A 22,435-nucleotide genomic window follows, 5' to 3' on the forward strand; every position below is an offset into this window, starting at 1 on the left:
AAAGGCCCCGATGTCCTTTCATCTCCGACATATATATACAAGTTGAAAGATATTTTTTATTGTAAACTTATATTGAGTAAAAAATTAGTATACGATGTGAATAGTCACGTCAAGCATATAATAAGCGTGAAAAATGTCCCACTGAATACTCAAAATGTTCCATACGTAATATGTTCATAAAAGATAAAAGAAGACAAGTGTACGAATAGTTTCCGGTGCCACTGTACATAGTTGGATAAAGAGAATGTTCACGCAAAGTACGAGAAATATAGGAGAAGGTCATGATAAATCGTGTTTTGCGATTTTTAGATTTCTTCCTATTAGTTTTGCAATTGAAAATATGCTTTCACTGCGTTACTTATGCTCTCAGATCTCCATGAAGTTTCGTAGATTTGTCATGGCTTTTTCAAAGTTTTATAGATCAGTTTGTTCCATTTGTCAACTTTCTTTTCCCTCTGTAGCCACCAAGTAATAACGAAATTGGAAAGTCGACAAAAATGCAATTGGCATATTTTTCTCATGTGATTTTCATACGTAAAATATGAAAGACGTGAATAATATGCACGCACAAGTAAATCAACGAGTTCGGCACGTGTATAAATAAAAGCAGACGAGATATCCCGTTTAAAGACAAAACAAACTCCATTACCAATTTTCGCTAAAAATAATTATTTTTATAAAAATCCTCGTTCTATTAATGAACCGACAATCCGCTAAAAATACACCGCCCGTAAAATTTCCTTAAAATTCCCAACAACCCGCATTGCCCAACAACCTGGATAGATACTATTTTCCTCGTTGGAGGTGAGTTTTCCGTGCATCGTCTTCCCGCAGACCGTGACTAATCAATGAGTCGCTCTGATAGAAAATCGTTTGTTATCCGAACGCGTCGTTTGATCGTTGGCTCGTGCGCTTAATTACCTGCCCTCGACATTCTCTCTTTTTTTTCCTCGTTTTTTCTTCCCCTTCATTCTCTTCCTTTTCCCTTGTCGCGTGGAACACGCGTGAACGACGAACAGCTGGCGTCGCCTAAGCGTGCAGACATCAGCGCCGGGTAAAAGCGTCATCGAACGTTGCAAGGAGTCCGAGGGCAGACGCACGATCGCGTTTTCCTATCGGTTATTATCGCGCAATTCTATTATTACGATCAGGTTCAAGAGCGACTATATGCGCGTGCACCGAGTTCTATCATTAGATCGTCGGAGTTCACTCACCAGCTGACGTACAACCGGTCTACGTGTTCTCGGTTCATGGACGTGGTGATCGTCTAAATTTGTGGAGCACGACGGGAAAAGATATATCTCACGATACTATAAATTCACTATCGATTTCGAGGAGCAAGCTTTGGAAGACAACAATTTCTAGAAGCGAAATTTCCCACTATTTTAAATGGTATTTAAATTAAGCGATAAATGATATAAGGGTAGAACAAATTTTGAGAAGATTCAATTTGCTAAGAAGATTTGCTACATAATTTGTTATTAGTTTGGATGATAATTAAATTAAGCGATAAATGACATCAGAGAATTTGTTAATATTTTAAATGGTAATTAAATTGAGCGATAAATGGTACTATAAATTTAGGGGAACAAATTTTAAGAGGAGTAATGCTCTTAGGAGGTTTCGTGTCATATACATAATTTGTTATTATTTCAAATACCAATTAAGTTGAACGATAAATGATACTATGAATCTAATATAGAACAATAATTTGCAGAAATTGTTGAAATTATTGTGAAACGAAAATATGCTCGTCTATTCTCGTTTATTCGATTGGAAATTTGCGATTGTAATAATCTGCATAATAGACCTGAAGATATCTACTAAGATGTAGATTCAAACAATGTACTGTATTCAGCAAATCCCAGCTCAGCCTGATGACGTAAACGTATCCTAAATCAATTATGTCTCCATGAATGAGATGTTCATCGTCTACGTTAATTAGTGGATTAATATTTGGCACGATTTGCGGTATAACAATGAAAATACTAATAACGAGAAGAAAGGCAAACTACTAGTTATCTGTCGAGGAGAATATACAAATTTTTTTAACGATACATATAATTTATTTTATGAAATTTCTTATTATATTTAGAATAGACGTCGCTCTGAAGCTTCGACTCAATGTTCGTTTATTTATTAATAAACAATTCAGTAGTCAACGAATAGAAATTATTATTTTCACTATTTCATAATTACGATTGTCTGCAGAAAGATAAATGTATCTTCTTTTCTCGTATTTCGTTTGAAATGTTCTCTTTGACGATTCCTCTTAAGCTACAAGAAACTAGTCATTTCGTTTGTTCTGAAGAGAAATACTAAAAAGAGCAACTTTGACATCACACGTAGCGTAAATGATCGTGTTACACATTTATCAAATGATATCGTCTGATTAAAAAATCAAAGATAGTTCTAACGACGATGTGACCGCATATAGAAACGACGGTTGATCCCAAAGCTTCAGCAAATTTTCTTTGTGCTTTGCGACATCGTTCAATTTCCTCGGGGAGGATTAAACTGTCACAAGATAACCCGCACGATTAGCGTGTTCGGGGAACGCGTACTTTATGACAAAGACGAGCCCGGGGTAGTTGTAGAGAATCGGGGAAGAAAGAAAAAAGGAAGAGCCAAGACGAATCTGACATTTCGTCGTTAGATTATGGTAAGTTACGGTAGGTCATTAATCAACATCGCGACACGCTGCAATTAGCCTGCCTTTTAAAAGCACGGAATAAAGTTTGTAGATTACAGTCATGCTAAACTCCTTTCGTGCGTTTTCAGGATGAATTTCCGGCTGAAGAAAATTCTTTAAAGGTCGGAAATTCTTCAGAGATGCGGCCTTTCAAACTATTATCGATCTTAAGACAGTTTATTGGATATTTTAAACCAAGAATAATAAATATCGATGAGCCTCATTAATTATTTCGCAATTTTGCTCGACCAAGTAATTGTGTTTCTACGTAGTTTGAAAATTACGCAGTAATATATTGGTAGCATTAATTAGGTATTATGTTAATATTACGGAATATAATTGGGTGGTACATTAATTAGTACAGGGGAATGCGAAGTTTACAAAGGGTAGGTATATCTTTTTTTTTCTTTTTTACTAATTTAAACTTCAGACTGAAACTCGAAATGCTGCAGGCATTTAATAATTTAATCCTTAATTGCTTGTAGTGAATTTTATATGCAATTTAGATACATTGTAACAAAGTTACGCAGATTATTACAAATCGCAGCGTTCTTTGTCATTTTCGTTTCAAACTATATTGCTAAAACACGCTGCAATTTGTTACAGACATCAGGTAAAAATCTAAAACATATGAGACACCTGAAACATTCTCTAAATATATAGTCAGATTGTTTAGATTTATCTCATTTCAAAATGTTTCGCATAACACACATGATACGTTCACAAACGGAGACTATAAGCATATTATGAGAAATATAATATATTTTATCAATAACATTATTTTCGATAAGTAGATAAAGTTCCGCGATCCTGCGCGAATGAACTTATTACTCGATCTGATGTACAATATCATACGGATGATCGTACACAAAACTAAACTTAATTCGAAGCAATCGGATCTTTGAAAAATGGATGTGCAATACTGGCTGGCGTAGTTAACATATTATTGGCTGTTTGTTAATCGGCTTCCCTTTGGCAGCGTTCACTGACCGAACGTCGGTTAATTGGCTTTTCTCACTTGTATACGAAAGCTATTCACGGCAGCGCAGCGTGTCGGGGAAAGCTGCATATCGATTTAAAGGCAACATTAAATGCGAACGAACTCATATCAGCTAATTTAGCCGGAAGTAAAAATTAACGAGAGAAAAGGTAGAAACGATCGTTACCGTTTGTTCCGTAAGAGACGCACGTATAATGGAGATAGATAACGCGAGTAATCGTAGGCTGTAAATTAGCCGATCAATAGAAAATTACCAGTCAGTTGGCCGTGGAATTACAGTAATCGGAAAAATTACTTAATAACATTCGTAATGAGCAGCGAAACACATTCGATGTTAAAATGGGTTATCGCGTGCGTAAAGGTGCAAAGGCTGGTTAATTATGCCGGTGAAATCATTAAAAACGGTATTATGCCATTAACTGTGACGGAAATAATTTGTTGTTTCGCGTCTGTGATTAAGTCATACGTGATCGTAATAAATGGAATTTTATTAAAATTACACTGTTTAATTTCAAAAAGTCGCAAGAATGCTGAAACAGAAATTATTATTAAAATAGCGATAATCTCTGATGAAGGTGGCACGATAATTCCAAAGGTCAATAGTCGTACCTTTTAGCGACGAATATTTTCATTTCAATTAAACTTATACATTAATCTAAATCAATGATTGTATTCGTTACGTATAAATGAAAATAAAAGACTTAATAAATTCTGGCGCTAGAAATAATGAACAATGGTACGACGAAATTACCGCTAACAATGGAAAACATTAACCTAATCCAATGGATTCCACCTCCAACGAGATTGCTACACGTTTAAACTAAGAATTGCATAAAGTATTACAAGCTTAACCATAGAAATTCCTAGAAATACAACTGCGTTCAATCTGAATCTACAATTCAATGCGAGATAAATTCATCTCGCTGAGAATCTACGATTCTGATCCATTCCATTCCATCGTTCCTTACCGTATCTGGATTAGCTTATCAAAGGGGCTATTCCTATCGTACACTGAATGAAGGGAGCAATGATTCAACAGGGCCATCAGGTTGTTCAACGCGGACTTCATTAGTCGGGACAGCAGAGCGGCTAGAACCTACCTCTAACATCGAATGAATTCAAGGTGCGCATGCACTGATAACGATAATCCGGTGTAAATCGGCTAAACACGACGGTTCTGTGAGGTAACATCGTATCTGGTCCCCTGGCAAGTTTACACAATGATTCTACTCACGCAACGTGGCCAACTGTCTGCCTGTATCGCATGTCCGTGTATTTACCGGATTTTAACACATTGACAATGTCCTAGGTCAATTGGCTTTCTACGTGCAACAATCAGTGGATTGTACGTGTTTGGAAAAATTCAGATTTGTATGTGACGAATATCAGTAAATAGAAATTTCTTTCGTCGCCTCGGTTTCTAGATAGTCTAACGATTGCTTTATTTCAAATCTTTGGCCATTTTTAATATATTTAAATTTTCCCAATTTATCTTACACAATTTATCCGTGTAATAACATATTATAATTATTATTAGTGTAATAACATATATAATAATAGTATAATAACATATTATTAGTATCTATATTATTGATATTATTAATTCGTAGTGCATTTTGTTTAATAATAAATAAATTGAACAATGCTAAGGCAAACAAGGTGGAAACAATAAACGTATCCCTAAATTTGCGTATTAACGTTTACTTTGATTTAGAAAGTCGAGAAAATGTAAAGGTCCGTATAATAGTTTCTCCAAAAAGACATGTAAAGTGTAATTTCAAGTGCCGCTTTCTTTCTAAACATGGATCGAATATACCAATTTCGTTGATTACTGAGAAGCAAGTAAAATTGCGAAAATAAGATTAAGAACGCCTGTCATATACACGTGTCTCGTTTATAATTTTCATTTTAAAAAGGTGTTAAAGGCGTTAATTTCCAATGCAATGTCGATGATATTAATTTAATTTAATTTATGAAACACGTTGATTAAAGGAAGTAGGATAAAATGGTAAATTACGAAGGGGAGCTTCGTAATGAAGAGAGAGAAAGTGCATCGCATGTGTCTGTAGTATTTCAATTTCGATAACGATTTCCACTGAAAAAATATATTACAACGGATACTTTCAAAAGTAATTTCGTTGATAAATATCAATTTAATTTATAAATCGGATATGCCGATTAAAAGAAACTGGAGAAAATGAAAATTGTGAAAGGTTGTCTACGTACAATGTGCATCATACGTGTATTTATAGTATTTTTATTTGGATAACGGTTTCCGTTAAAGGAGAGTGCAGTAGCGCGTGTAATTCCAGATGCAGTTTAATCGACGAATATTACTTTGATTTATGAATCACGTTGATTAAGGAAGTGGAGTAACATTTACGAAAGGCACTTTCTCCATAGTAATCGATGCATTTTCAACTTCAGTTCAATATGAATACGACGTGAGAAATGTGTATAGCTGAGTACTATACCTACGTCTCACTTACAGTCAGTCACAAAAGTATATTATTCGTATATTATTCGTAGTTATATTTGAAACAACATAACTTTTTTTTAAGATTAGACCGAACTATTCGAACTTTATTGAGAAACTAAAGGGATTGGTTCACTTTTAATGACGTGTAAGAGAAATCTTCCTCTTCGTTCCTACCAATTTTAATTTTCTCAAAATTTCCTATGCACGTCATTTAACGAAGCAATTTTTCTAGTTTCTCCAAAAACCTCAAATACTTTGCACCCGTTTTTAAAACAGTTATCCCGTTTTAAAGACTATGCCAATACTTTATTCACTGACTGTATTTATTTTCACCATCCACACACCAGATGATTTTGCGAATATGTTTCCTAGTCTACAATTTACTTTCGTCGCATCTTGACGAATAAATGAAGCTACAATATATCTGTATTATCACGTTTCTCACCTGTTGTCTTCAATTTGTTTTCCTCGCCAATCAAAAAGACCATCCAATTACAAAGGGTTGATTCGAATGTTGCGAAAAATACGTTTAACTAGAAAATTCCGGTCATACATGGATGAGAAAGCGGAACTTGCCAGCAGCCGAAACACGTGAACTTCCTTCGCATTCCGGGCGTACTTTCGACCGCGAGGATCCACCCGAGAGGAATGCGCGAGTTGGCTCGTGCGCGTTGCAGGAATACGCGCCTTGGATTCCAGACGATCGGAAAACCGGCCAAGAAGTTCGCCGCCCACACACACCGCCGATTACGCTTATCGATGGAACGCGTGCACCGTCGAGAACGCGGTCCACCCGATATTTCTTTCGGTTTCTCCCTACTCCTCTACACTTTCACCGACGAAAGCGGATCTTGCGAATGGCGAACGTAATCGTGTACCAACGATCGGAGATTGGTGAATCTGAGAATCGCTAATAAAATACGCTACAAGTTTTCTTCTCGCCGGAACAACTTTATTAATCCAATCTTTATGGAACTGTAGGTCTGATACTATTCTTGAGAAATATTTGTTGTTGCAGATTTTATAGAAATCTTTCTCTGGAAAAAATCTTATTCTTCTTTTCAAGCTTCGTTAGGTTGCAAGAAAATCTAGAGAACCGATGAAGACTAGTGAGAAATTGTATCAAATGGTTCGAATTTTATGTGGCATGTAGTAGTACGATCTCTTTAGATAGAATTGTATATCTTCCTTTTTTTTTACAGATCAGGTCCTCTCAACATCAACATGAATAACGTGTAAAATAGTTGTTAGGGTAGTGTGGTCGAAAAATGGAGTATTTCAAGAAATTAAAATACGAGAAATAATGAATTTGTTCATATTGGGAAACTGTTATGATACGTAATTAACGATGCATATTTTGCGACTGAAACTATTACACGATACGATAGAAGGTTTTTAAGAAATTCTGTAATTAATAAGATAAAATCTACTAGTATAAAAGTGTTCGTTAATCGTAAAATCATACGAGCTTTGTCTCAAAGCAATAATTTTTCAAACTAAAATAATTAGTTTCCTAAGTCCCGATATAGCAATAAATAGCATAAATATAGCAATAAAATGATTTCAACCTGAGGTTTTTAACGATAACGCGAATAAGCTTTAACAACGAGTTATCGCTATCTTATTATTCTATGGCAATCTCTGAAAGAATCCTTATCATTGTATAAATCCTAGAATAAAAATATTCGTCCCATTGACATCCTTTTTTCGTAAAAGCGCTGCTTCAAAACTATATCGTAATTCTCATTAATAAAATAACGAACTTAACGTCAAAATAATTTGCTATTCAGCAACTAAAGAATATTTGATATTCACAACTGGGAACTCGTACATCTGCAGAGAGGATTAATCACGTGCCGGTATTATAAGGAGGAAAATCTTATTTCAGACTATGTCTAGAACAGTGACAATGAGGTTCAAAGACAGACTAATCTTGCTACGTTCAACGTCGAGCTGAGCTATGTCTGCCTTCGATGCATAATTCCTGTAGATTATCGTTACCATTAATCATTCTTCTTTAGTTTTGGGAACTATCGTTTGTTTAAAAGTACTAGGCTGTTGTTGGTGCCTGTCGAATCGAGTAAATCATTTGAATAACGCAATTATTATATTACAAGCTCTATAGTTTTCGATAGAATGATTCATAAAGATCCGCGAAACAGCAGACAATGTAACGAAAAAATTACTATTGTGTAATTAAAACGTAGACATTTCTCACGAACAAAACTTCGATTCTCCGAATGAATCGCCATCAGTTTCAATTAATAGCGAATGTGTCAAGTGGTTTTATAAATTGATTGAAAATCGATGTAATCTTAAGAGGCATTAAATTCCAGAAATTCTTCCATATTACGGTATAAAATATTCAATCCCAATTTGAATCGGTGCTGAAATTCAAATGTAAATTTCATTACAGTTTGTGTTTCATTTAAATCTGAATACTGGCAATAATTCCAACATCAAAATTAATTCGGAATTAATTTAACGTTACAATCGAAGTCAATTAATCGAATTACTAAATCCGTGTAAATAATATCTGTCACAGGTCTAAGAAAATAACACGAATCAATGTCTAAATCGCGATATAGTCTCTAACGCGACTGATAATCGGAAAAATTCGATTAATGCGTTGATCAAGCCTTTCGATTAACCGCCTGAATCATCGATGATCCTCACGAACTAATAACCACTTAAGCCAATAACCATGGCTAACGTTTCGATATTCGCCGATCAGAATTTCGAAAACCACCCAAGCTCAAACTCGATTGCTATTCCTCGTCGCAACTCAATAACCGAACTTACTGCCAACTCGACATTGCTGTTCGCGCGAATAAAAGAATTCGTAGACGCACTTGACTTACCCCTTCGCAGTTTCAGGGTGACGGGATCCGACGAGAGCCGCAGACATTTCAGCACTGAAACAGAAAACGACGAAACACACCAGTCAGGAAAGACGTTGGCTAAAGAGTCGTAGGATGGGAAACGTAGAACAGAAGGAATACATTCGCGGACAGAAATAAATGAAATAGACATAGTTAGTGGAAATTGGAATAAACACGAGATAGCGGAAATACGGCTTGTTTACATAAAGATGTAAATATTGAGTTCAATCATTTACGAAGTAATCTACGTACTACGAGGATACACAATAGACGAAATTGAAGTAAAGTAGCGGGCAAAATTTGACAAACACAGATTGAACTTAAAAAGGGAAACAAATAAATATTATTTATACTGCATAATAGCTGACTGTTATGCGATACGATGAAAAATATTTAATACAGAATTTACTGATATGCGCGTACACACGAGTGAATTGTTTGGCAAGCTTTGAATTTTCTTTTATCCGCTACTGGATATAACGGTAGCACCAGTTCGATTAACCACCTCGCATTAGAGTACGAAATATGTACATATCTTTCCAGACAATGTTGTTGATGATTCATGACGCGCTTCGGTAGAGATATCTTGCAACGCAATGTCGTTCATGCGATGCAAGATAATGGAAAGACATACGAGATATCTCGTCCAACGATTCGCATAAAAATCAGTTCGTGAGACACTGCGTTTGTGAATGTGAAAGGGGTCAGGAATGTTGAATGAAGAAAATATCGCATGAAATAATTCAAAGCATGGTAAAAGGATATACACGATACAATGACCGATGAGCGACTTGCAGTCGTAAACGTTGAAAGACGGGATCGCGCGATGTTTCCTTCGAAGCATTGCGCGAACCACATTGCGTGGAAAGATATCTCCAAAGCGTATCCAGTAGCGGACGGAAGAATGTTCAAAGTTTCTCTATTCTGCAGTATATATTATATTTATCCATTGCTCTTCTAAAATACAAACTGTTTTGTATAATCTTGTCCGCTACTGTACGTCCACTTTATTTATTATGCATCCTTGCGGTAGTAAATAATTATATTATTATAATAAATAATTGAAATCAACGATTAAACTTGATTGGTATCTACTTCTACTTCCTGCCTACTTGTATTTGTCGCCGACAGTAAAAGAGAAAGAGGGATAAAAACCACGGTTAAACCGAGTCGTCGCATGTTTGCAAACGGAATTTACGGGAACGCTGTCCGTTATGCTGTTTTCGGAGAGGCTGGCCGTCTTCCTGCTTGAGATTAACGAGAGAAACGACCTTCTCCTGACGAAAGGGATGGCTGTGGGTCGTAATTTTGCACGATGGTTAAACCGTTCCGCGTGGAACTCGGTTTTAACGCCAGCAAAATGGAAAATTTAGCATGACGCGTTAACGGCATAGGACGAGGATGGGTTTAGACGAAAGAGATGACAAGAATATACGCTTCGGACGGACAAGACGGTATGCCCAGACAGGTCGGTTTAATTAAACCTCGAATTTGTGTAAAACCTCCACCTACCTGGAACATCTCGACTACTGGAGATTGTGAAAATGCTGGGAAGCATCTGCTGAAAGAAATTCTGTAGCTTTGGCTCTTTCTTTTACCTTCAAACTGTCTATGGAAGTAGAAAACATTCTGTGCACCGTTGAGTGAAATGGTTTACAGTGACTCGCCAAAGTATTCGAATTCTTGCTACAGAATCTTTTTATGAACATATTACGCGCATTGTACCAAACTTTTTGAAATTCCGTTGATGCTGCAACGAGACTGCAGCGATTGTAGCAGCAACATTCGAAAGCAATCTAGAAATATGCACAGACAGGAAGTTACACGACATTGATAAAAATTAGTGTACAGCTTGAACAGTTGTCTTAAACATACAATTCTATTCTAATGATATACAACGTACGTATTAATTGTATTAAATGTACCAATTCAAATATTTTGCTGATCTTTGCCACGTAATTTTCACGTAAAATTAGCAGTTAGATCATGAAGACAGGATGGTTGAATCGTAACACAACTACTATCTTTATTTTCTATCGTACTTTACAAGAAGCGTGACTAATTTGATAGATGTTGACTGATCGTAGGTTCAGTTTTCTCTCTTCAGGTGTTCTCGTGTCATTGCGAAGGAAAGCTCAGTGTGGGTGTGCCCTTTTCAATTAACAACGCGGATTCGCTGTTCGCACTTTTCGTTAGGAAAAGTGAAGGTAACGATCCACGATGCCAATTGGTTACAGTCCATGTTAATAAATGAAGATAGGAGGAGGAAGCCTCCTACCAACGTGGCTAGTAGGTGATACTGTTTATGGGAAAAACCAGCTTTTTTGTTAGTCAAATATTGGGTTTTTCCTATTAGGTAACTACCTGATTTCCTCGTAATTTGTAAGGACGTATAATAACCCAAGGACTGTTCCAAGTACCATCCACAAACCGATAACACTTAATAAACTAAAAGTTTAAGTTTATGGTGGGTCCTTGAAGTGAGGGTACGCGGTGAGGATCTGCACACATCCGGTCTCTAATGTGGATTGACGTCACACAATTATGGTAATAATAAGTATTATGAAACTTCTGTATGCATCTTCACATCCGTTTCAAATTGCGCCGATATATAGTCACGATACTCCTATTTAATTGCTAACGAGATTTCAATATGTTTCGTATAATATACACATAAACTGTGTATCTCTCGCTACGACACAACTACTATACATCTATCGCTTATCTGTTTCTATGTTTCCGATCGTCCAAATGAATCAAAGTTTGCAAATATTTGTAAAACACCGGAGAAACAAAAAGGAGTAAGGATTTTAAAGAAAAAGAAAGGACTAAAATTAAGCTGGAAAGACGAGTGTTAAGAGGCTTCCGAATCTAAGAGGAAGAGGGGTCAGATCTTAATCTTCGGATCAAAACGTTTTCCATGAAAACTGCAATTTCTACAAACAGAAGGAAGACAATGGAGCAACAGAAAGCTTCAAAGCGTCTAAATCTTGTCGATATCTGAAAAGAGCTCGGAGAAAGGCCTCCGAAACCCTCGAAGAACAAATTTATCCGGTTGCAAAGGCTTTCGATAAACTTTCACCGTCCTTCAACCCCGTAAGGCGGACGTTCCGTAGGACGAGGCACCTCCAGCGTCTTCCATTTCCGAACAGCAGCCCGGCCAAGTTTACCAATTATATCTGCGAGACGCAAACGCGCCGAGCCGAGTCGAACAAACGCGAGTTCACGGTTCACGGAACTGAAATATCGCTTCGTGTTTGTCTGCGATGTCAGCTTGTCAAATTAAACGGGGAACCAGAGGAAACACGAGGCTGGCCGATATTGCGATGCTGGGGCCGCTTCACGCTCGGTTACACGATATCGTTGTTGTTCCTTGTGCCAGCCTCCGCGAAACGGCGATTGCCGCTGGTTCGTGCCACTTCCGGAATTTTAATTTCCTCACCGCTACGTTCGATTCATTCTTTCGCTTCCTTATTTTGTGGACTTTGCTCCGATTCTTTGTATTGCGAATTGTATTAATCTTTTCAGTCTCGTAGGCGTGTTGTATTTTATAATTTAAATTATAAATAGTATATATATATAAATATGACAATATGAATTTGATAATACATTCATTTGTTTAAAGTATTTATTTTCGCGAAGGTGTCGAACAATTACCTCCTCACCGATTTCCATCCCCTTGAAATATATTGTCGAGCTCACCATTTCGAACAACTTTTTCCTATACGTATATAGGGTGCTCGATTTTAATTTTTCAGTTATACGCAAAAGTATGTTTGCTATCATATTTGTACGTACTTTCTTTCTATGTTACATGGAAAATTGTACATTAGGTGTAATATTTGCGTATTATAGTTATTGCTCGGATATTCACGTGTGCATCCAAATTATAACTGCGTTGATTTAGTCGCACCATTATGATTATCGGTATTGGCCACGCCGGCTGACATCATTTAGATAGCTCAACCTCGCCAATTATTTCCACTTGGAATTCTGTGACTAGAATTATTTATTATTATTACGTCACTATGAAGATATTAAAAATATACCGTTAGAATTCATAATTCATCGACAGCTTCACGCGGAATACATACGTACATGGATGTACGATACCAAACGTACTTTCGTGTATGGCTCGTAAAAAACTAAAACCAACCACCCGTTACATGAATAGGAAAATGTTGCCCAAAATGATGATCTTGATATCACATCTCAAGGCCATTGAAGGGTAACTATTCGTCAACTTGACCTCTATTTCTATTCTAACAAAGAAGCTAGTATCTATTTTTATTATAGTAAACAGCCCAATATTTCTATCTATTTTATTTTAGTAGCCAAGTAGTATCTATTTTAATGTTTATTGATAGTATCGAAGAAAGAATTGTTAAGCTTCTTTCTCGCAATTTTATATTCGCGCCTTATTTGAAATATTATTTTATTGATATTAGAAACTTAAAGAAATCCTCTGTAAAACCTTCCATTTGATGATTTATAAATAACTTCAGTTTAAAAGAAAAGATGCGTTTTCACGTTAATTTCAGACGCGTCTCTTAAATTAAAAATGTACTGTATTAATAGATTAATAGATGCAAAGAACAGAATCATTTCCTACATGAATTATGAATGATGAAATGATGAATGAATTATGAAATTTAATTTTACAGAACGAATAAGGCGACATGTAAAAGTATAGAAGATCTGTGAACGAAGAGATAATTATGACCCAAACACATTGACGATCAGAACGACGAATCTTCCAATTAACAAGCTACAATTTTCGGATTAGAAAATCCACCAACTAGACTGACGTTATATTCAATCATCAACGTTTAACAGAAAGAAAGAAAGTTCTGACCGAATTGCAAAATGGATAGTAGATAGCCAAAAGGGTAACTGTATCGTCGATATAAAATTGAGCAAGGATCGTTTGGTTTGATGCAGCGGACAGCATTCGCGAGCAACCGGTAATACAGTCAATCAAGTGTCCCATTTCGCGTGCACGGCGCAAATTTAGCGTCGTGTCATCGTAAAATTCTCGCTAATGACCTGCATGGTCGACGTTTCACCCCCGTGCACGAAATTACCAACGCGATCCTAACAAGCGCGAGAAATTCGTCGAGAGATGGACGTCTGTAAAGAATAGAAACTTTGACAAACTTCGTTGTTTCTAAAGAAAACTTCCGCCTTCTTTCGTTTCTCTGGTCTAACGTAATCCAACGACCATCTTAACTCGATTTTTGCTTCGGATTACTTGTGAGTTCGAGTCCAGTTCGTTTGTAATTTCGTTTGACTGTTCGCCGTCTCATGGTGGAAGGGTCGCCTGAATGAAATTTCTTTCTCGAATCTCGTTTAACTTTGCTTCCTCCTCATCATTGGACATCGCGCACCGATTGTCCCAACGTTCTGTTTTCTGGCTTTTTCCCGAGTTTTCTCTTCCTTCGTTTATTATTATTGTTATTATCTTTACGAGTGAACGATGATTTTGTTTCTAGAATTAGTGAATTGAAAACGATAGCGGTGTATACATAAGTCGAGAACCTGAGAATTTATACTTAGTCACGTATTTCAACTTTTAACACGTTGACTGCCACGACACCCGTATTCGGGTGTCAGCAAAGTTTCTGGTCAGGCCACGAAACCCATATTCGGGTGTCGCTTATTTGACTACTTGCGAAGGATCGTCGTAGGTATTTGAGAAGATATTCCATAATAATAAAACTGTTGAACTGTTATATAAGTAATACGAAAATGGTTTATTAAAAAAATTATTTAGCATGTAAAACTTTAAAGCATTCTATACATAGCTGAGGTTGGTCGGGTCAATTTGGTCAATAAGTTGTTGTTTTCTTCAAATTCTTTTGCGCCTTTGTTCGGTCCATTCGACGTCTTTTATTTGCATAACATAGTTTGCATACGCGTCTAATGCTTCTTCCGGAATCATAAGCCTCGTAAAAGCTTTCTTTTTCACTGCTATCTAACTTACTGAGAAATAAGTTTTCAATTTTTCTTTTCGACATTGTAACGAATTAGGGCAGAGATTTTAAGTTATACCGTTCGTTGCTCGGCCAAGATTCAAACTGATTTTGTAGAAAGTGGAGAAATGAGAAACAAATGCGAAGGAATGGAAACAAAAGAAACGCTGAGGTAAGACCACCAGATGAGCTACTCGTATTATGAAAATATCGATGGGAGCACCGAGCAGAGAACGCTTGGTACCGCTGCGCGCGTGGCCTGACGGAGATTTTCTTGAAAACAGGCGTGGCAGTCAACGTGTTAAAGGTATCATCATTCAGGTTTCATTTAGTTTCGTTCATTATGCATTTTCAGAAAATTGGAATTTGTAAAAATAGCCAGGATATACGTAAGAAAATATACAAAATACTCGAAGTAAGTACTCGTTATTAGAAGGTAAATGAAACATTTATCTAAATCCTAATTTGCATGAAAATTCGTAATCTAATAATATCTGCTGCGGCACGTCCTTATCGATTTTAAAAAACGCAATGAATTTTGTATAATCGTAAACATAGGACGTTATTTTTATAAAAGTGAGTAATGGACTGACTTAAATCACTATGGTTCTCGGTGCTCCAATTAGGCACAAATTTTCGTCTAATGCTCGTGATATTTCTTTGAGAATCTTAAAAATTTATAGTTTTCAAGACATTCCCCTCATGCATATGTATTATTCAATTAGAAATTTAAATAGAAACAAGATAGCCAAGCTAGAGCAGAGAATAAATGATGCGTTAAAAATGCATGAGATAGAGACTATGAAGAGATACGAATCATAAAATATACAACAGCGGTAACTCGCCAATAAAAATGTGCAACTTCTATACCATATTCCATTAATCATTTTTTAAAACAACGTTACAAATGTTGAACAAAATTAACCAAAAGGTAATCCATACGATAACCAACCGTCTCAAGATCTATCGATAAAACTGCCAAGTATAAAGGAATAAAATTTTATTTAATTCCGTTCCTTGTAACTTCTATCGCGTCTCGTCGATGCTTATTACTCGCATCTCGATTCTTTCTATGAATAAATCATTTTTGCGTGACGAATGGGACACTTGACAGATCGAAAGGTTAAGCTAGGGTCAAGCAAAAACAGTGTCTCATTTATTTGTAATCTGAATGAGGTAAACTTACGTATACGATTTTCCTTCGTGTTATCCAGTTCTATTTCTATAGCCATCGCGTGTTAGACTTCTTATGAATTTTATTTGATACCGCGTAAATCGGACGAATAGATCGAAACCATATTGACGGGACAAAACGCAAACAGAACGAAACGAACATCGTGATATTTCATCGAATTCTTGAATATAATTTAAATATAGAATATCTCGCAGAGTCTTCTCGTTTAATCGTGATTTCCTTGCATGTGCCACTGATATTATTCTTGGAAGACGTTCAATGTACAGAAGTGGTAAATATTCATAGAAAATGATGATTTCAATTCGATTTCTGCAGCAAGCTTTGCAAGTGCCCCTCCGAGATAGTATTTATATCTTGTATGAACTGGAAATATTCAACATATACGTATACATAGTGACTTTTTACTGCATTTGGAAACCATTCATAATTATTATAGCTTCCGCGGTTTGCTTGACTATATCAATATAGGGTTTTCGTTGGAATAATAAACAACCGTATTGATTGTATTAACTGGTAAAGAATCGTACGTATCTCAAATAATATACTGTTGTACTTAGTTAAAACATCCCAACTGTAATTTTTTCTTTTTTCAAGATACTTTGAAATATCCGAAGTTCCCTGTGTTTTTTACCTTTTAGATGAAGTTGTATTATATGGACTAAATGATAAAACTGTGATTTGCTTTATTTTCCAAATAATACATTGTCAGATGTGATCATTTTAATTACGTACAATGTATCATCGTCCCAGTGCATCAATGGCGCAACTGGAAAAAGGTGATTTCTCAGGAGACCAAGAAGATCAATTTCATTTAGCGATTAAACTTGCAATTAAATAACGAAGGGAATGTTTTATAATGTCGGGATAAACAACAGCGTTTGCATTCTCTACTTACTTTTAAGTACGTCTGCGACTAACTGCAACTAAAAATTAACTTCCCACGAAATGTCACAACCAACGACGAATATTTCAATAAACTGATATATAGTGACCATTTTAAAAATTATGTAACTTTTATAGAGAAAAGATTAGACGTGTCTGAAACTAGCAAAGCGTTCATCTAAAAAATTTGCAAATTTCTAGTTATACCTTTGTTGCATTGCAACAACGATATATAAGTTTTATAAGAATTCTGTTTTAATCTTCGTAGAAGTATCATCATTGTTTTCAGTAAACAAAGTAATTAAACAATTAAACGACTGTTTGTGTGAAATCGTCTGTTTGTTCTTGTTATCACTGAACTTTCGATTTCTCCACACTCGAGCAGATACCGTGAAATCTTGCATCAGACGGCTTCCGCCAGAAATCACGATATAAATTTCCCAGGCATTCTCAGGTGTTTTATGGAAAATCCAGCCGGTCGGTATATATTCCCAATAAATCCTGATAAAACGGTCGTCCCTCGCGAATTATCGCTATCTCCGCGTGAAACGCGCGGCGAAACATAGAATCGTGAATCTTCAGGTCGGAGCGGTTGCGTTTTCCTGTTGTTTTACGGTCGAAAAGCCGAACGTCCGCGATTTTTTCACGCCCGAGCGCCAGTTTCATTGACCTTCCGTGCAAGAACAATCGTGGGATAAAGCGCGAGCCGACTTTCACTCGATCGATCTACGTTCTTTCTCGCTTTTTCCCTTTTCCTTTTTTATTTTCCATCGTAACTCCCTGGACGTTCGAGAATTGTATCGCAATTACGAGAAAGTTGATCACGTCGATCTTCCAAGTTTTCGTTTTCTCCACCGGCAGATTTTATTTCGGCGAGAACTCGGATAAATGATTGGTTCAGTTTGAGCGAGTAATCGAGTTCCTTGCGAATTTATGGATGAGATGGATAAACCTACTTACTCATTTCGCCAAAGAATCATCACCGTGTAAATCAAGTTTCTCGATTCTTACCAATCGAACAGAGCGATCAAAATCTGCCGCATAGAAGTTTTACAAACTTATAGCGGCGGATATTCCAAGATCTCAATGATTTTTGGAAAATGTATGGACAAAAAATTCTTTCCTATCTTGCATTGCCTGTGACACTATCTCTGGCATCGACTAAAATTTGGGATAATTTCGATAAAAGAAGTTCATGTGCCAGTGACTCGCGTCGATATTCGAACACCATGGGGTATGCATAGTACAATATATTTGCTCAAAATATATAATTAAATGGCGTTGCTCGTCTTTTTAACACAATACGAATATCGTAGCTGATAGAAACATATACCTCGCTTCAACTTGACAATCGATACGAGTCACTGAAAACGCAGTCCTGCTGCCCTTTATTCGACGATAGCTCTGGTCGTCAAACGCAACATTAATCTTCGTCGATTGCCAAATCTCGATCACAGAACATGAGAATACAAATCCTGCGAGCATTCGATACGTTATATCGCGGACAAAAAGGTTGTACCTTTTAAACAGGGGCAAAAGAGGAGGAACCATGAAAGAGGGGAGGAAAAGGGAGAGAAGAGAGAACGAGTGCACTTGGGCGAATGTGCATTATATCACGAACGCGAGAGAAAGAGAGAGAGAGAGGGGCTAAAACAGGTCGGTCTTCTTACCTTCTTTAGTACTGAATCGGTTGACATCGACTTCGTTCACCCTGAGTATGACGTCACCGGCCTCGACCTGCAAAAGCAACAGACACGGTTTCTATGAAAACGCATTCTGCAGAAGGATCAATTGGTCAGGTACGACGAATTGCCATGCACCGCTAGGAGGGCGTCTACTTGCTCCACCGGCTTTTGGCAATTCGACGATACAATTCGCTGCAGCCCCCTGGCCAACCGGCCAACGGGGCGAATAGCGAACCGCCGTTATGCAAATGTGCCTCCCTATTATTACATATCTGTGTTAAAACAGACACTCTATTCGTCCTTTACACATTCTGTGATGAAACCATCTTACGTGCCTTTATCGTTTTTGAATTTTTGATAGTAACAGGAGTGAATTTGGTACACGTTGATAATTAAAATAAAACAGTTAAAGTGTCGTTCCTTTGGTGTAGATGTCACTCGAATTATTTCCATCTTAATTGCAACGATCGTTAGATTATTTTTAGTGTAATAAGATTGTGCGAAGATCACGGAAGACTGACGCGTAGCAAGTCACATTTTTCATGCTTTATAGAGGAAGAGTTTAAAAATGTAATATATTCTTCGTTAGTGTTACGTTACCAAAGTTCCTCTTCTTACGTGATTTTAGTATTAAATATATGTAATAAAAATAGTAAGTAGAAGACACGTAAAAGTGGTTTGATGGGAGTGTGGCGGCACTCGACAGCACAAATACCGCCACCCGACACTAACAACGAATGACGGCAGCGGGATCGAATCCCGGGGACCGAAGTCTGATTTTTCTTCCACGATTCTTAAATAGGAAGAAAATACAGCAACCCCCCAACGGCGACAGCAACAACTAATATCACTGACAGCAACATTAATATACACCACTCAGGAGGAATTCTTTAAAAAATAACACAGCATCGTGTACGGTCCAAACAATCATTACAAACGTAAGCCCCCCACTATAATATTGATATACCGTTTATAATAAACACAATAGGACTTTAGTTGCTCGCTATCGATATTAGAATTTATAATGACTTATCATTGATCGAGAAAGTATGGGAATAGAGGTCAATGTGATTAACTTGGTAACGAAATAAAGCTTCCTACGATATTTCGCTGGTTATACAACAATCGTGGCAATCCGGCGGAACAAGTAAATCAAAGAGCCATAGTATTCCCATCGCTGCTAAAATCCATCTCGCTATACTATTCCCACGCTTACGTAACGCTATGCAATTTTCACATCATCGGTTGAATGGAACGACCGAGGAAACGAACGTGTTTTACATAACTTACGCTGGTAACTCGCAATATCTGGCCGACGAATCTGGCAGATATTGTTTCCTAACTTACTTCGTGCAAAATTATGCAAAACGTATTGATACGGACGATGAATCAACCAACAAGTCTTGAAATATTTAAAGTACAAACAGCGGTCGAAGATAAAGGCAGGTTCAGATACGGTCGATAATTTGGTCCGAGCAGCGAGTAAAGCCGCATTTCCATTGTTTCACCGTGCACGTTTCATCGCGAAAAACGTCCTTTTAATCAGCAGTGATCCTCCAACGCGAACAATGTAAATTCGGCTAAATATTCAAAGATACAAATAACACCGTTTGATACTTGTTCGCAATTATTACTTTTCTCCATAGTTCAGTAGAATATGGACAAATTGGTTGGTATTTGTTCGGCAAATTGGAACTCGATGGAAACGACATCCCGTACGCTCAAACGTAATAAGTCATTTTGCAAGTTATTGAATAGAAGGAGGGAGTGAGAGGTACAAGGAAAGCGAAGGAACGTATTTCAACCCTCGAACGTCTGTATATACGACTTTCCGTATAGTTTCACGGCGTTACTTCGCGGCTCTGAACTTCTCTGAAAAATTGTCCCCTATTTCTTCCGTCGCTGTCTCTTCGATTTCCTGCGGCTTGCCTCCGGGGAAATAGCGTTCCACGGTGCACAAGGAACAGGAAACGAAATTGTTTACAAGAAGCTAGCCGTCATGAGCGGGTAGACGGATAAGACGCTACCAGGTAGAAGCTCTGTTAACACGGGCAAATCCTTCTTGGACAAATAAAGGAGCAGCTGACGCGTACAAAGAGATCCAAGTTGCTACGCCACGCTTTACTGACTTCATTGTAACACATCGTGAATTAACATCATAATCCATACATTTTCCTTCGATTTATCGGCGAATATGATCAAAATTTTTTTTAATCGAATAAAATTTATTTATATTAGGATGAGATTTTTTACAACGAAAGTGGGGATGATATGTTTTACAAAATAGACGACGGAAAAATTGTTTGCGAGGTCTATTAACTGAAAATGAAGTAAAAGCCAAATTGATCGCTTCTAGCAAACAAACGTCTTGATATAATTCGCTTTAATGTCCAATAATTCGAAATACTGAATTATAAAATCCATTCCACTCGATAAAATCCCCTTTCCCTCTTACAAATTTCACGATATCCAATCGACTCTAAATAGAGATTGTGAAGCTAAATTGCCAGTAATAATTCTTCACCGCTTTTCACAACCTCTTAGATAAGTCCTATGAAGCCAAACAAAAGCAAATTACGTAACTCTAAATGTCTAGATAACTGGTCATTTTATCAGCGAAACTTACCCAATCCCTTACGAATCTTCGTCAAGCCAACAACACATTAAATTAATCGTCGAAGTGAAATTATTCTCAAAATATTTTTACTTCCTTTAAATCTCTCAACCCTGGAATACAATTATTAGTTAACGAAAACCTCCTTAACCGCGCGCAACCCTCCGTCAAGCGATACATTAAATTGTTCGTCAAAAACAAATTCACTTGTTGCGACGATACTAAAAAATCCCGCCATTGACTTTCGATTCCTTTAAATCTGCCAACTCTAACTTTCAATTAGTCAACCAAAAACCTCGCTAACCCGTCGCGAATGCCCGTAACAATCAATGACAGATTCAATTATTCGACAAAGTCTCTCGGGTCAGACATCATCGCGATAGTAAAAAAAATCCAGCGAATTTTAATTTCGTCGAATTTCGTGCATCGCCGCTGCAGCAACTTCCACTTAACGAACAAGTAGATAGATTAACCTAGAAGGAGAAACGATCGAAAGAAGAAATTACAAGGTGTGGTGGTAAATGACTGGCGTTTAACAGGCGAGCCGCGTCGATCACAGGCAACGAAGACAACGAAACATGCAATCTCGTGGCTGTATCGCGGAAGGTGCACCGTCTGACTGGAAACACGAGGCCAGACAGAGCTTTCACGTAACTTGAACGTCGCATGCACTTATGTATCGTGCATTGCGCTAACAATAACGAGAAACTGCAGCAGCGATACGTGTGCATCCCGCGCAAATGCGACCGTCTCGCGCTATTGTTTCGATGCACGGCCGCTTAGCCCCATCATACCTCCCCCCAGTGAAACATTGTCCGCCGCTGGACGGAAAATGTAAATCTTTCGAATATACCGTGTGTTCAGCGCGGACCACGTCGTTCCGCTTTATTGCTGTTCGGCCGCGTGAAAAATTTCCGCGCAGCCAGGAAGCTCGAGAATATTTCTTCCTCTACGTGGCGATTCTTCTTGCAAAGTGGGAAATTGTAATTTCCATTTAAACGAGAATTTTTTTCTTTTTTTTTTTTCAATAGTAA

General features: G+C 37.3%; 1 protein-coding gene across 16 annotated transcripts in view; it reads right to left on the minus strand.

Annotated features, from left to right (window-relative positions):
• Positions 1-22,435, minus strand: part of LOC122575637 (PH and SEC7 domain-containing protein) — an 84,226-nt gene that overhangs the window by 13,943 nt on the left and 47,848 nt on the right. For 5 of the 16 annotated variants that reach the window (XM_043744889.1, XM_043744887.1, XM_043744885.1 and 2 more), the window contains 2 exons: positions 18,773-18,839; positions 9,033-9,086 (listed from right to left, as the gene is read on the minus strand). In XM_043744889.1, coding sequence (XP_043600824.1) covers positions 9,033-9,086; positions 18,773-18,839 — 121 coding nt within the window. Of the gene's footprint in view, positions 1-9,032; positions 9,087-10,565; positions 10,850-18,772; positions 18,840-21,907; positions 22,203-22,435 lie in introns of those variants that run through there. The other 11 variants (XM_043744890.1, XM_043744891.1, XM_043744893.1 and 8 more) reach the window with 9 other exon arrangements.

This window comes from Bombus pyrosoma, linkage group LG15, assembly GCF_014825855.1.
Source record: "Bombus pyrosoma isolate SC7728 linkage group LG15, ASM1482585v1, whole genome shotgun sequence".
Taxonomy (NCBI): Eukaryota; Metazoa; Arthropoda; class Insecta; order Hymenoptera; family Apidae; genus Bombus; species Bombus pyrosoma.